Below are 11794 nucleotides of genomic sequence, written 5' to 3' on the forward strand. Positions count from 1 at the left end.
TTGTCCTCCCATGTGGAATCTTCAGCGGGTAAGTTCTTCCACTTGATGAGATACTCTGAAATTGATCGATTTCGTAGTTGTCAGGTTCTTGTTTCTATGACTGCTCCAGGTTCCAATATGATTTTCCTTCCTCTTCAATTTGTGGCAATATTGTTTGAATTGGGATCTTTTGCAACTTTTGAATAAGTGGCCATACTTCTTTGTCTTTCTTCCATTCATCCCTTGCTTTGTTTATCCAATCTGGTTGGATAATAGAAATAGCATAAAACAATGCTTCCACATCCTCATCCTTTCTTGATAGTGCATCTGCAGCAAAATTTTGCTTCCCTTTTCTATAGATGATGTCAAAGTCATAACCCAACATATTTGTGACCCATTTTTTTGTTCTTCTAAAGATAATAGTTGTTCTAAAAAGTATTTAAGACTATCATGATCCATTTTTACCTTGAAGTGTCTTCCCATTCGATAAGGTCGCCATTTCTTAAGTGCATATAGTATTGCCAACATTTCCTTCTCATAAATAGCTTGCTTGAGATGTAGCAGTAAAAATACCCAATCACCTATATCAAAACATTTTTCACTATGATGTTGATCTACCTGTTGTTTCATTCTATTTTGCACCAAAGTGGCATTATCCTGTAAAAGTTGGAGAACTTGTTGTTGATGCTCAATCTGATCTTTCACTGCTTGAACCTTTTTCTTCTTGATATGTCCTTCTATCTTTAGAGTTTGAGGAGTGGTAATTTCTTCCAATCCTTTACAAGATATGGTCGGATTCATTTCTTGATGCTTGATGTGATCTTTCACTTCTTGAACATGTTTCTTCTTGATATGCCCTTCTATCTTGATAGTTTGAGGAGTGGTAATTTCGACCAATGAATTACAAGATATGGTTGGATTCATTTCTTCTTTCTCGATGTGATCTTTCACTTCTTGCACCTTTTTCTTTTTGATATGTCCTTCTATCTTGAGAGTTTGAGGAGTGGTAATTCTTGCCAATGTTTTATAAGATATGGTTTGATTCATTTCTTCTTTCTCTGGGGTTGGGTCCTGACGTATATCCTCTTATTTGATGTTTCTTGATCCTCTTCATACTCTATGTAAAATAATTTCTTCTCAGCACATTTATGACCTTTAGTGCATTTGCTATCACAATTGTAACAAAGCTCTTTTTCTCTTTTTTTTTCCAATTGTTGTGGTGTAACCCTTGTAAGTTGTGGAAGGCTAGGAGAAACAACACTTCCATATTTGTAGTTGTGAGGGGTAGACTTCTTTGTTGCCATAATTTTACTTTCCACTATGTAACAAAGCCATTTTACTCTTTCCAATTGTTGCAGTGTTGCTCTAAAAAAGGTGTTGCTCTTTGTATCCTCATAATGTGCTATCATTTCCTCCGTGAAAATTGACCACATAACAAGTTTTTTATGAGAACAAAGCCCTTTATACCATAAAAATTAATCTGGTTCTAAATATGAAGATGCAATACATACCTTTTGTAACAGTGGTACACCATGTAGATCAAAATATTGCTCCATCTGAAGTATCCAATTTACCGGATCCTTGCCATCAAACTTCCTCATCTTGCTTTTTCTTGATTTTAGGAGCTCGATTTTGAAACGACTGAACTCTGTACTAAGTTCTGAAATTGCGACCTGCAGTAGCCCTCTGCATCCTCTTTCCAATGCCACCAGTCTAATCCAAATTAGATTCTCCAAGGAAGAGTTATGCCAAATCTCCCACAGTGACCTGATTATAGACTAGTTTAGTAGAGCGAACTTGTACGACATGCCATGTGTCACTGTTTCGACCTCTAGCTCTGAAAAATATATACAAAAAACTACAGTGCATCCTCTTTCTATACCTTCTTACAAAATTTCAATCCGATGCCCAGAGAGAAAGTTATGACGATTTCCCCAAGTCACCTGTTTGGAATGTAATTCAGGAGCCTGCAAAAAGACCAACTTCCTCAGATCATATCTCCACAAATATAGCACGAAAAAACTCTGAAATTCGAACCCGAGGTTCAGTGCGATTTCGTCTCAAATGGGTTTTTTTTTCGCTTCTAAAATGCCGCAGAAAAAAAAGTTATAGCAAAAATGCCACAATGACCTATTTGGAGCAGCGAAACCCTAGAATCCAAAGCTCTGATACCAAATGTTATGAAACCAGCTCACAAAAAAATAGAAAAGATAGTTGAACGCCTTAAAATTCAGCCTCTTTGAGGGAGCAACCTTCTTTACATTACACAAATGAACAATTCTTCGATGATACAAATGAAAAGACCTCCTTTCTATATATAGGAGTCTAAGGGGTCATAATATAATCAGAGCCGACATAACAATAATAATGTAAGGGCACAATAATAACAATAGTGGGCTTCTATGGGGCACAATAGTAACAATATGGGCACTACATGGGTACATCAATATAATAAGGGGGTTGTACTAATAACAATAAGGGGTTACACTAGTAGTATAGGGGCCTAACAAACAAAGACCCCTCTAGGGTTTGTTTGTGCTAGCGCAGGGTCTTAGAGATTAATTGTGGTCGCAGATCAATATTGTGGTAGTGTGGGTTCTTGAGGCCCCTTTTAGGGCTGCGGACCAACTTGAGGAAGCAACGAATCTCCTCCAAGTCCACCATCTAAGACAGCGACACTATCCAAGCATTAACCTGGGACAACACAAGGATTTGAAGCTAAATTTTGGACAGTGGGTTACCCCTCTGTGGCAGCGGGAGTTTCAAGGGTCCACCTATAGCAACAGACAAATTTTAAGGCATTGGAGGAAGACATAGCCTATTTCCTAAGGCCCTACTTGATAGTGGCCTAATCCCACGACAACAAAGAAGGTATGCTACAAGTTTCCTCTGGGAAACAAGGTACAGTGTAGAGAGTTTTTAGATGCAGCGAAAGCCCAATTGGTACAGCAACAACCTCAAGACAATCTCAAGAAATCTAGAACAATGTAGATTTGCAGCAGTAGAAGGTACAAAGGACTGAAGATAGAGGCAAGGCCAAAGTTAGGGTATTAAAGTAGTAGGGTTTGGTTGATGTGATAGCCCTAGTTGTGTATTTCAATTGCATTTGGAGGATTGTGGATCTAAACTATTTATTATACTATTGAATTGGTTTCATGGGCATGAACTATTGAATACATGATTATTCAATTTCATTGCATTTCGATATTGTCTCTTATTGTCAAATTGAAGTATACTGTTGGAATACAAAATTTGTCTAGTGCTCTTTCCTAACCCTAAAGGCAATTTTACCCTAAGAGATATTTCAGAACCATCTGTGTATAGGTAATTGATTGGTTTCCTTATGTATCCGCCCGGTAAATACCAAACTTGATATTTGTTTTGCAGTGTGCACTTTGAGCCAACACATGGTTGAGTTGAGGCGGATTCAATAGGTTGTTGCAAGGCATGCGCTCTAATACTTGAAGGGCACAGTGCATCATGGTCTCGGGTATGTAAGAGATGCTGAGTTGATGTTGCATGGTTTTGTGGAATTTGACTCCACATCTTAGGAAGACTACTTCAAGGCCTTGCTTCAATTTGGATTCAAGTATAATATCTTGGTTCAACAAGAAGCAAGTAGCGATGGCACTTTTTCAATAGAGACAAAGTACATGGCACCCAACTTTGCTAGTTGTGAGGCCATCAAGGTTTACAAATTGATAGCAAAGCTCACCAATCAAATCTTGAAGCCTATTGTGGTATACTGTGACAATCATAGTCGTATCAGGCTCTCTAAAAAGCCAATTTTCATGATGGCTCCAAGCACATAAATATTTGATACCATTTCCTTAGGGACATAGTTCAAAAGGGGACAGTGGTTCTCCAAAAGTTCCTTCAAATTCACGAGTTGAGGTTATTTTAACAAAACCCTTGGACACCAAGGGGAAATTTAAGATGTTAAGGGGGAGACTAGGCTTCGTGGAGAACACCTTAATTGCAAAGGAGTGTTAAATTTTTAGTTTGTTGCTCAATAGTTGGTTCTCCCTTTGCATGCCACAGCGACTCCAACAAAGGTAACCTCGATACTTTTGCAGTCAGTATGAGGACACAACACTAGTGTTCTTGGAAGCAATGTAAAAGTTATGTAGGAGAGCGAGGATGAGGGCATCTGCATGCATATGACAACCTCTTCCATTATCTATTTTAGATTATTGATCCACTTCCATTAGCTTTTCTATTTTGGAGTTTGTTATCTACTATTGTAGTAGTGCACAAAGCATTAGGACTAGTAGGGTGTTTACATGAGTCAAGGAGGGCATAATCCCAAGGAGGAGTGTGCATGCATGCATGTATGGCGTTTCAGCCCAAATCTGCCACGTTTCTTCGGTTGTTTTTGCTTGCACTCAAGTGCCCAAGAAAGGCAGGAGGGGGGTTCTTTTATGGCCAAAAAGAATTTAATCTACCACTAAAATTTATCTCTAATCAATCCATGGTCTGGTTATGTTGAACAAGCACCTTGTTCTACTTTTGTTGATGAGGATGAGGATTATTAGGATATATCATATGTAATTGTACTTGTCTTTTGCTCCTGTTTTATTTCATTTTCAGCACATACAGCCAAGTATGAAGGCTGCTTAGGATGTATGGCCTCATGTATAGAGGCTGATTTTGGAATCTTGGATGTATAGCTTCATCTATAAAGGTTACTTTTGGATTTTGCATCATGTAATCATCTATGGGAGTTAATATAGACATGGTTTTGCTTCTAAAATGTCATTTATGTGTATCATCCTTTTTTTCTTGCAAGATAATGTGTTAAATGGAAAAAAAGTTGTGTTAATATAGACATGGTTTTCTTTCTAAAATTTCATTTATGTGTATCAACTTTTTTCTTGCAAGATAATATGTTAAATGGAAAAAAGTTGTATACATAAATATATTATGACGTTTCCCTCAATGTTTCCATTTTGCGGGGGTCACATTTCCAGGAATTTCCGTTCCAGAAAAACATTTCCACGTTTCATGCAACTTAGAGCTACAGCAATGTAATTTTACTTCAGACGCAGTTTTGAGTGTTCCACATGTGCATTTTTCATTCATAATTTCAAGCAGTATGTGTTTGTAGATTAACCTCTTAGAAATTGTTGTTTTAATTTAAGTTTTAGTTTTTAAGCTACATAGGTTTGGATTGATTTATCTGGATGCAGAACCTGCTTAGCATGGTCTGTGATTTAACAAGATCTTGAGACAGCTCACACAAAAAAGCAAGGGGCTGCTAGTAGAATAATTCCCAGAAATCTTGCAAATCTTGAAGGATCTAGTATTTTGTCATGGGTATGTGGACTAGAAGAGCAGATACGGCAGAGGTCAGATGTTTTGAGGCTCTTTTTTCATCTCAAAGAGAAAAGGAGGCAATAGACCCACCATAGCAAAAGCAATTGTAAGAATTATGGATACAAAAACATATGTATCCTGACTTCTATTAGACTTTTACCTGTTTGGCTTCAATAGCTTTCTCCACAGCATCAGTGCACACACAATCAGCAGAGAAGACAACAGATAGGGTGCTTCCAGCCTTTCCTTACAGCAGTAATGTACAGAATTAATGGGGGCACAGTTAGGAAAATATATTGGCTGCTGTTTGGTAGAATATGCATGCATGCCTTCAGTTTCAGTTTATGTCCACACTAGATTTATAAGTTCCAGTTTTAGATGGAATTAGTCTATTTTCGGAGTGTTGTTTTTGTGTCTTCAGTTCCAGTTTTAGATGGAATTATTCTATTTTCAGAGTGTTGTTTTTGTTTGTCTTCAGTTCAGCTTTCAGGTTTAGTATGAATGCATGATCTAACTTTAGACAGAGCACATGAGAGAGAGGAGTCCTCCAGATTTAGATAAGGTGTTTTTCCCCAGGGAATATGACAAATGCTTACATGCTGTCACTCTTCTCCAGTTGGGTGCTCCATTCTAGGAAGTTTCTCATGCATCTTGGGTGCATTATACTAGGCAGATTTAGGATTAGGGTTTCCTATCTTAGCCCAGGTGCATCTCAGAGATTGAATGCATTGATTGTCACCTCTACTTCTAGTTTATAAAGGAGCAAGATAAGACAAGATAATTTTATTAATGTCCCACAAAAGTAGGTCAATGGGACTGAAGAGTACAACCAATATGAAGTTTGAACACAATGTGGAAGTGCCAAGACAAGAAGATCTTCAACTGAGGTTGCTGGCAAGTTTATGTCATGAGATATAGCATTAGAGTTTACTGTTTTCCAGATTTAATAGAACACTGATGCAGCTTTGAGAGTTTTGTTTTCTGTTAGTGTTTCCAGCAGAATTTGTTTGTCTATTAGCGTATTTGAAGATTGCTATTTCAATAGGGTTTCATTTTCAAAGTTACCTAGAGTTTAGTTATTTCTTTGAGTGCAGAATCTGCTTATCATGGTTTGAGAAACTTCTACAACTTCAGAGGTGCAGGAGGTCAAAATTTAGTTTTCAAATTGCAAGTTCATGGAAATTTTTGGCTCTGACCTCCAACACTTTTATTTGACATTTCACTAAGTCCATCGAAGTCACTTCACAATTCCACAAGTTCAGTGAGCACTATAACAGTTTCAGTTGGTCATAAGAGAATGAAAAGGAAAGGAGATCAACAAAGCAGTTTTTGTGGAAATGATCCAGGCAGACAAGGCCTAACTGGCCACAAAAGCTTCTTAATTTAAACGAAAGGGCACCAAAGAAAGTTAGACAAAAACCATGAAGACAACGCTCTCAGCTCTTTCACCATGGTCCGTGTCCAGTTTTTCTCACCTTCCAGCAGAATATGATGCTATGAAGGTGACTTTTTAGACTTTCTCAACAAAGCAAGAAGTTCAACATATTTCTACCTGTTTATATTCCAAGGTTGACTTTGCTATATGGTCTTGAATTTTTGCTAGCAGGTTGTTGGTTTCAAACTCATTGGATAACAGACAGCATGCTAGCTAATGTTCATATGTATTTTTATTTCTAATTTCTTTTCAAATCTATAGGTCAGATTGTATAACTCATTTTCGTAAACGAGTAAAACTTTTCAGGACAAAACTCTTCTAAAAATGGGTTGAGCGTAACAATTCCAGAAGTACACAACAAAGATTCAGCAACTAGTTAATAAGGACAGGCCAACATTCAAATATTCAAAACTGTTACGAAATTCCACTAGAAGCTATTTTTATAATCAATTTGTATTTTAAATTAAATTTCCTTGTTTCCAGACAAATGTCAAAAAGTAAACCCAAAAACTCACAAGATTGAAACTGCAATAAGTCACTTTCAAATGGACTTTCGGTAGCAGAAGAACAATAGGGACATTCTTGCTATTTTTTTTAAATAAACTGAGATTAACAATACCTTTTGCAACCGCTGCTGCTTCTCTTCTTTTAGAGATTCAACCGTTTTGGCCAACTTGACAAGGGTGTCATTACTTATGCTTTTTGACTGATTGCCTGCAGAATCATCCAAGCTTGGATGAACTTCAGAAACAATCTTAGAGAAGTCGAGCCCCATGACAGCCGAAAGAGCATGCACAGTGTTAACATAGTCAAAAACTTTCTGAAGTCTATCATTCTGCCAAGAAAATCATACATTTATTAGAGAATATGATAAAACTGGCAACCTAGGAGATTTGATGTAACATATAGAAGATTGAACGTATAGTAGGATTTACCATTTCTAGAAATACTACTATCAGAAAACAGAACGCTTTAAACGGCTAGCTTTTCATTCCACTTGAAATAGCTAATAACGATTGAAGGAACTTTGCAGCTAATACGACGGTGGTTTAAACAATTACAAAAAGGTTTGAATACCAAGAAAGTTGAAAAGGTATATTAAACAAAGCCTCTGAAGATAAACAGTCTATTTTATAAGCACTTATATGTGATATAATTCCATGGATATATATAATCTTGGCGGCAATTAAAAAAATTCAATTCAATCCAGTTCATCTACCTTTTCTCTATGAAGCTCTTGAAGTTGAGCATGGAATTCATCAAGTTTCTTTAGAGATAGATCATGCTCATCCACTTTTGGAGTTGTACATAAATCATTCACATTCAAAATTCCTGCAATTTCTGCACAGATACTCTGAATCTGCCCTTGAACGTCCATAAACTTCTTGACCCTCTCCTCCTTTTTCTTCCTTAGATCACCCAAACCTGGCGCAATCGCAGCTAGTTGTTCCTTCAACGTACCTGTTTGCTTCTCTGGCTGGAAAGAGAACATAAAAAAAAGATTCCAAATTAGAATGTCTCGTTGAAATTTTAGATGACAACAGAAAGTTTAAACTACTGCTTAGTGGACGACAATTGCCATATGGTTATCGAGATTTCAAACACCATGGACATTCCGATTGTGTGTGTGCTTACTTACATTCTGCAGGGCATGCGCTTTACCCTGAGCCTCACCAACTCAAAATCAAAATGAATAGATCCTTGCTGGATATATAGATGCATTAGACAAAGCAGAAAATAGATTTCGATCATAGTTGCATGGGTACCTCTATTCCCCCACTCTGTATCCACACTAGTTGTACCTGCATCATGATGACCTCCTCTGTAAAGGAAAATCAACAAACCCCCATTCCCATTGTTTGAAAGCTTTTTGCCCTTGTTGTACCGGTACCCATACCCACACCTAGGCACACCTATGCATCATAAGTTTCCACTCCCCATCTAGAATCCGGGTAAATTTAAACAGATCTCAATCGGATCTGTTACCAGGAATGCTGAGATCAATCAAGAAAGTAATATTGATGATGATGATGGCCATGTTGTCATGGACCAATGGTTAGCGGGAGGCAATTGCCACCAAATGATCCTTATTCCAATTGCATAGTCATTCATTGACAGAGGCGGTATAGGCCATATGTCAATAGGACAAAAGTAAATATACCCATAATAAACCTACGATGCTGTCACCTTTTGGGATTTCTAGGGAAACCCATTTCGATCAGTGTGGGGGCATTGCCAACCAGTGGTCAAGAGTTCAAGTCCCAGAGAGTAACTTTCCTTTCACATAAATCACAGACAACTATGCCAAAAATGAATGGTCATGCAAAAATTGGAATGGAATATTAACATCTAGGAATCCTGGTCCAAACATTATTTATATATTACTGCAGTGAGAAAAGCAAGGTGCGTTCTACAGCCCGGGTGGGAGGTCATCAATCAAATCTTTGTACGTGTAACAGTACATTGAATCTACACGGTGTATTGAGTGCAGAGTATGGACACTAACACAAACCCATCTAAACCAGAGTCTTATATGCGTCTCCACGTTGTGAAGCTGAGGATGGATAGCCCGAGTTCACACAGATGCCCAACGTATCGATTACTGGAACTCCTATGAGCTCTGCGATTAGCTCAATTAGAAGTCCAATACTGCTGAAGAGGGTTTAGCATTGTTCGTGATGGGAACCAATTGTAAGCTATTGGGTCAGGATTCCAAATTGAGAGCCATAGCATTCCGATGCCACTATCACACAACGTGATGAAAAACAAACAACAAAATTCAAGACATCCATCATCCAGAAAACACAGAACTCACCCGGCCTACGAAAGATCTTTCACCAAGAGCAGAGATGAGATGTTCTAGCTCGACTTCAGAATCAGCAAGTAACTGATGCAAGCGAGCCCTTGAGAGATTAGCCTGATCCACCTTCCTTCTGTAGACCTCTAAGCATTCTTGCTCTAATTGCAGCAACATCTTCTCCCTTTCACCATCACTCGCACCCACTTCATCCCATATCAACTGCATTCACAATGTCATCGACATCAGAATTACAATCCATTTCAAAAGAATAAAATCAATCATGGCTGAAATCTCAAGAAACAAAATGACATTACCCGTCGACATCAGAATTACAACACAGTTCAAAGAATAAAATCAATCGTGGCTGAAATCTCAAAAACAAATTGACGTTACAGGTACCTCTAGATCTTGCAACAAGGAACCACAGTTCGTATCAGAGAACATGGGGCTCTGCAACTTCTTCGTCGCCATGTTGGGATTTCAAAAATTAACCTGAGAAAACTGGGAAAACTATACCCAATGGCTCAATGTTTACAGGAAAGCCTGGGAAACCCATCTGGGATCTGATCCATGATGGTAGAATTGAAAGGTTGGTGAGGTGACCATTGTGTAATGTGCTGCATATGAATTGCATTCGAGTATGCTTGCATTGGAAGTGAATTCTGATTATGACAAATTAACCAGGGCTTTCATTTATTAATGTCCAATTGTCTTTCATTTGAAGCAAACACAAATAATTCGACACCCATTGTTTTCCCTCCAGGCTGCCCTTTTGAATTGATGATGTAATCACGATTTTTTCTAAATGGGTTTTGATGTTATATCGCTTTCCCGTAAGCATTTTTGTATTTTGTTTTGTTTTGCAGGCGGGGTTTTGGTGTTTCCATACTTTCATCATCACACGTAAAAGGTCCTTTTTGTTTGTGAATGACATCATCTTCTTCTTTTTTAATTTCCTCCAATTACGTTTTGTTCTTTTTCAAAGGTTTTATGGTTTACCTATATAATTAAAATTTAATTATTCTTCTAAAGGTGGCAGGTATGGAATAGCGTGTGAGCGAGTTATGGTTAAATCCAAAGATCAATAAATAACTTTTTGTTTGGGAATAGATAAATTATAATAAAACTAAATTAATTATTGTTGAATCCCAGAGATCAATAAATAACATTTTGTCTGGGAATAGATAAATTATAATAACTGAATTAAGATGTTGAGATAATATTTAGTCATATGTTTGGTGACTTTTATATATTGGGTTGTTTGGTGACTTTTATATATTGGGTTAGTTTTGATATATACCATTGTATAGGTTGTATCTCAGAGAGTTGTTATTGTTGAATCCAAAGATCAATAAATAACTTTTTGTTTGGGAATGGATAAATTATAATAAAACTAAATTAATTTTTGTTGAATCTCAAAGATCAATAAATAACATTTTGTTTGGGAATAGATAAATTAGAATAATTCAATTAAGATGTTGAGATAACATTTAGTTATATGTTTTGGTGACTTTTATATATTGGGTTAGTTTTGATATATACCATTGTATAGGTTGTATTTCAGATAGTTTTTGTTTTATAACGTTGGGACATGTAATTTTTGAATAGTTGACTATCGAGTGCATCTAGCAAATCTTCTAAAATATATATTTGGTGGTGTATATATAAATATAATTATGTTTATAATTAGAAATGAAATTACAGTTTTTTCGAGGGAAAAATAAATAATAATAAAATTATGAGATATTGTATAAAGAATTAAAGTCTTTAAATCCAGAGGAATCAAATGTTTCGTACACTTGATTATAATAGGATTTGTGTATGTATATTTCCACAGTCTTGATTATAATAGGATCTGTGCATGTATATTTCCACAGTTTGTAATTATGTTGATAAGTTTATGGATTAATGTTGTGTGTAGGTTTAAAAATGTCTTACGTTTCGAGTGGTCTCACCACCCATCATTTGGGACTTGTTGTAGCGGCTGCAACACCCTCCAAAGTTTTGGCTTCCACTCAAATTTTGGAACCTTTCTTGGTTTTTCCTTTGATGGTTGCAAACACTTGAGCTCTGTCAGAGTCTTTTCACCCTTTTGCTTGCTTAACCAACTGTCATCTTTTGGCATGTTGATTGCTTTGTCATGCTTGTGATCTTGTTCTGGTCATTTCGAAAGTTTATCTTTGTCTGTTTGGGTTGTCTTAGCTATGTGAACACTCGTCGCACTCTCACACAAAGTTGTAAGTATTGTCGCGCAAGTGTCGTTA

At 36.9% G+C, this 11794-nt stretch overlaps 1 protein-coding gene across 1 annotated transcript in view; it reads right to left on the bottom strand.

The window, feature by feature from the left end:
• Nucleotides 1-10234, bottom strand: part of LOC149266339 (65-kDa microtubule-associated protein 1-like) — a 59676-nt gene extending 49442 nt beyond the window's left edge. The window contains exons 1-4 of the mRNA XM_089430332.1: nucleotides 9930-10234; nucleotides 9546-9749; nucleotides 7950-8207; nucleotides 7350-7565 (exon numbers count right to left, since the gene is read on the bottom strand). Coding sequence (XP_089286458.1) covers nucleotides 7350-7565; nucleotides 7950-8207; nucleotides 9546-9749; nucleotides 9930-10001 — 750 coding nt within the window. The 5' untranslated portion in view covers nucleotides 10002-10234. The remainder of the gene's footprint in view (nucleotides 1-7349; nucleotides 7566-7949; nucleotides 8208-9545; nucleotides 9750-9929) is intronic.
• Nucleotides 10235-11794: the final 1560 nt, after the last annotated feature.

The sequence above is a fragment of the Pinus tabuliformis genome, chromosome 6 (genome assembly GCF_031772625.1).
Source record: "Pinus tabuliformis cultivar Carrire ecotype Pingquan chromosome 6, CPIR1, whole genome shotgun sequence".
NCBI classification, from domain to species: domain Eukaryota; kingdom Viridiplantae; phylum Streptophyta; class Pinopsida; order Pinales; family Pinaceae; genus Pinus; species Pinus tabuliformis.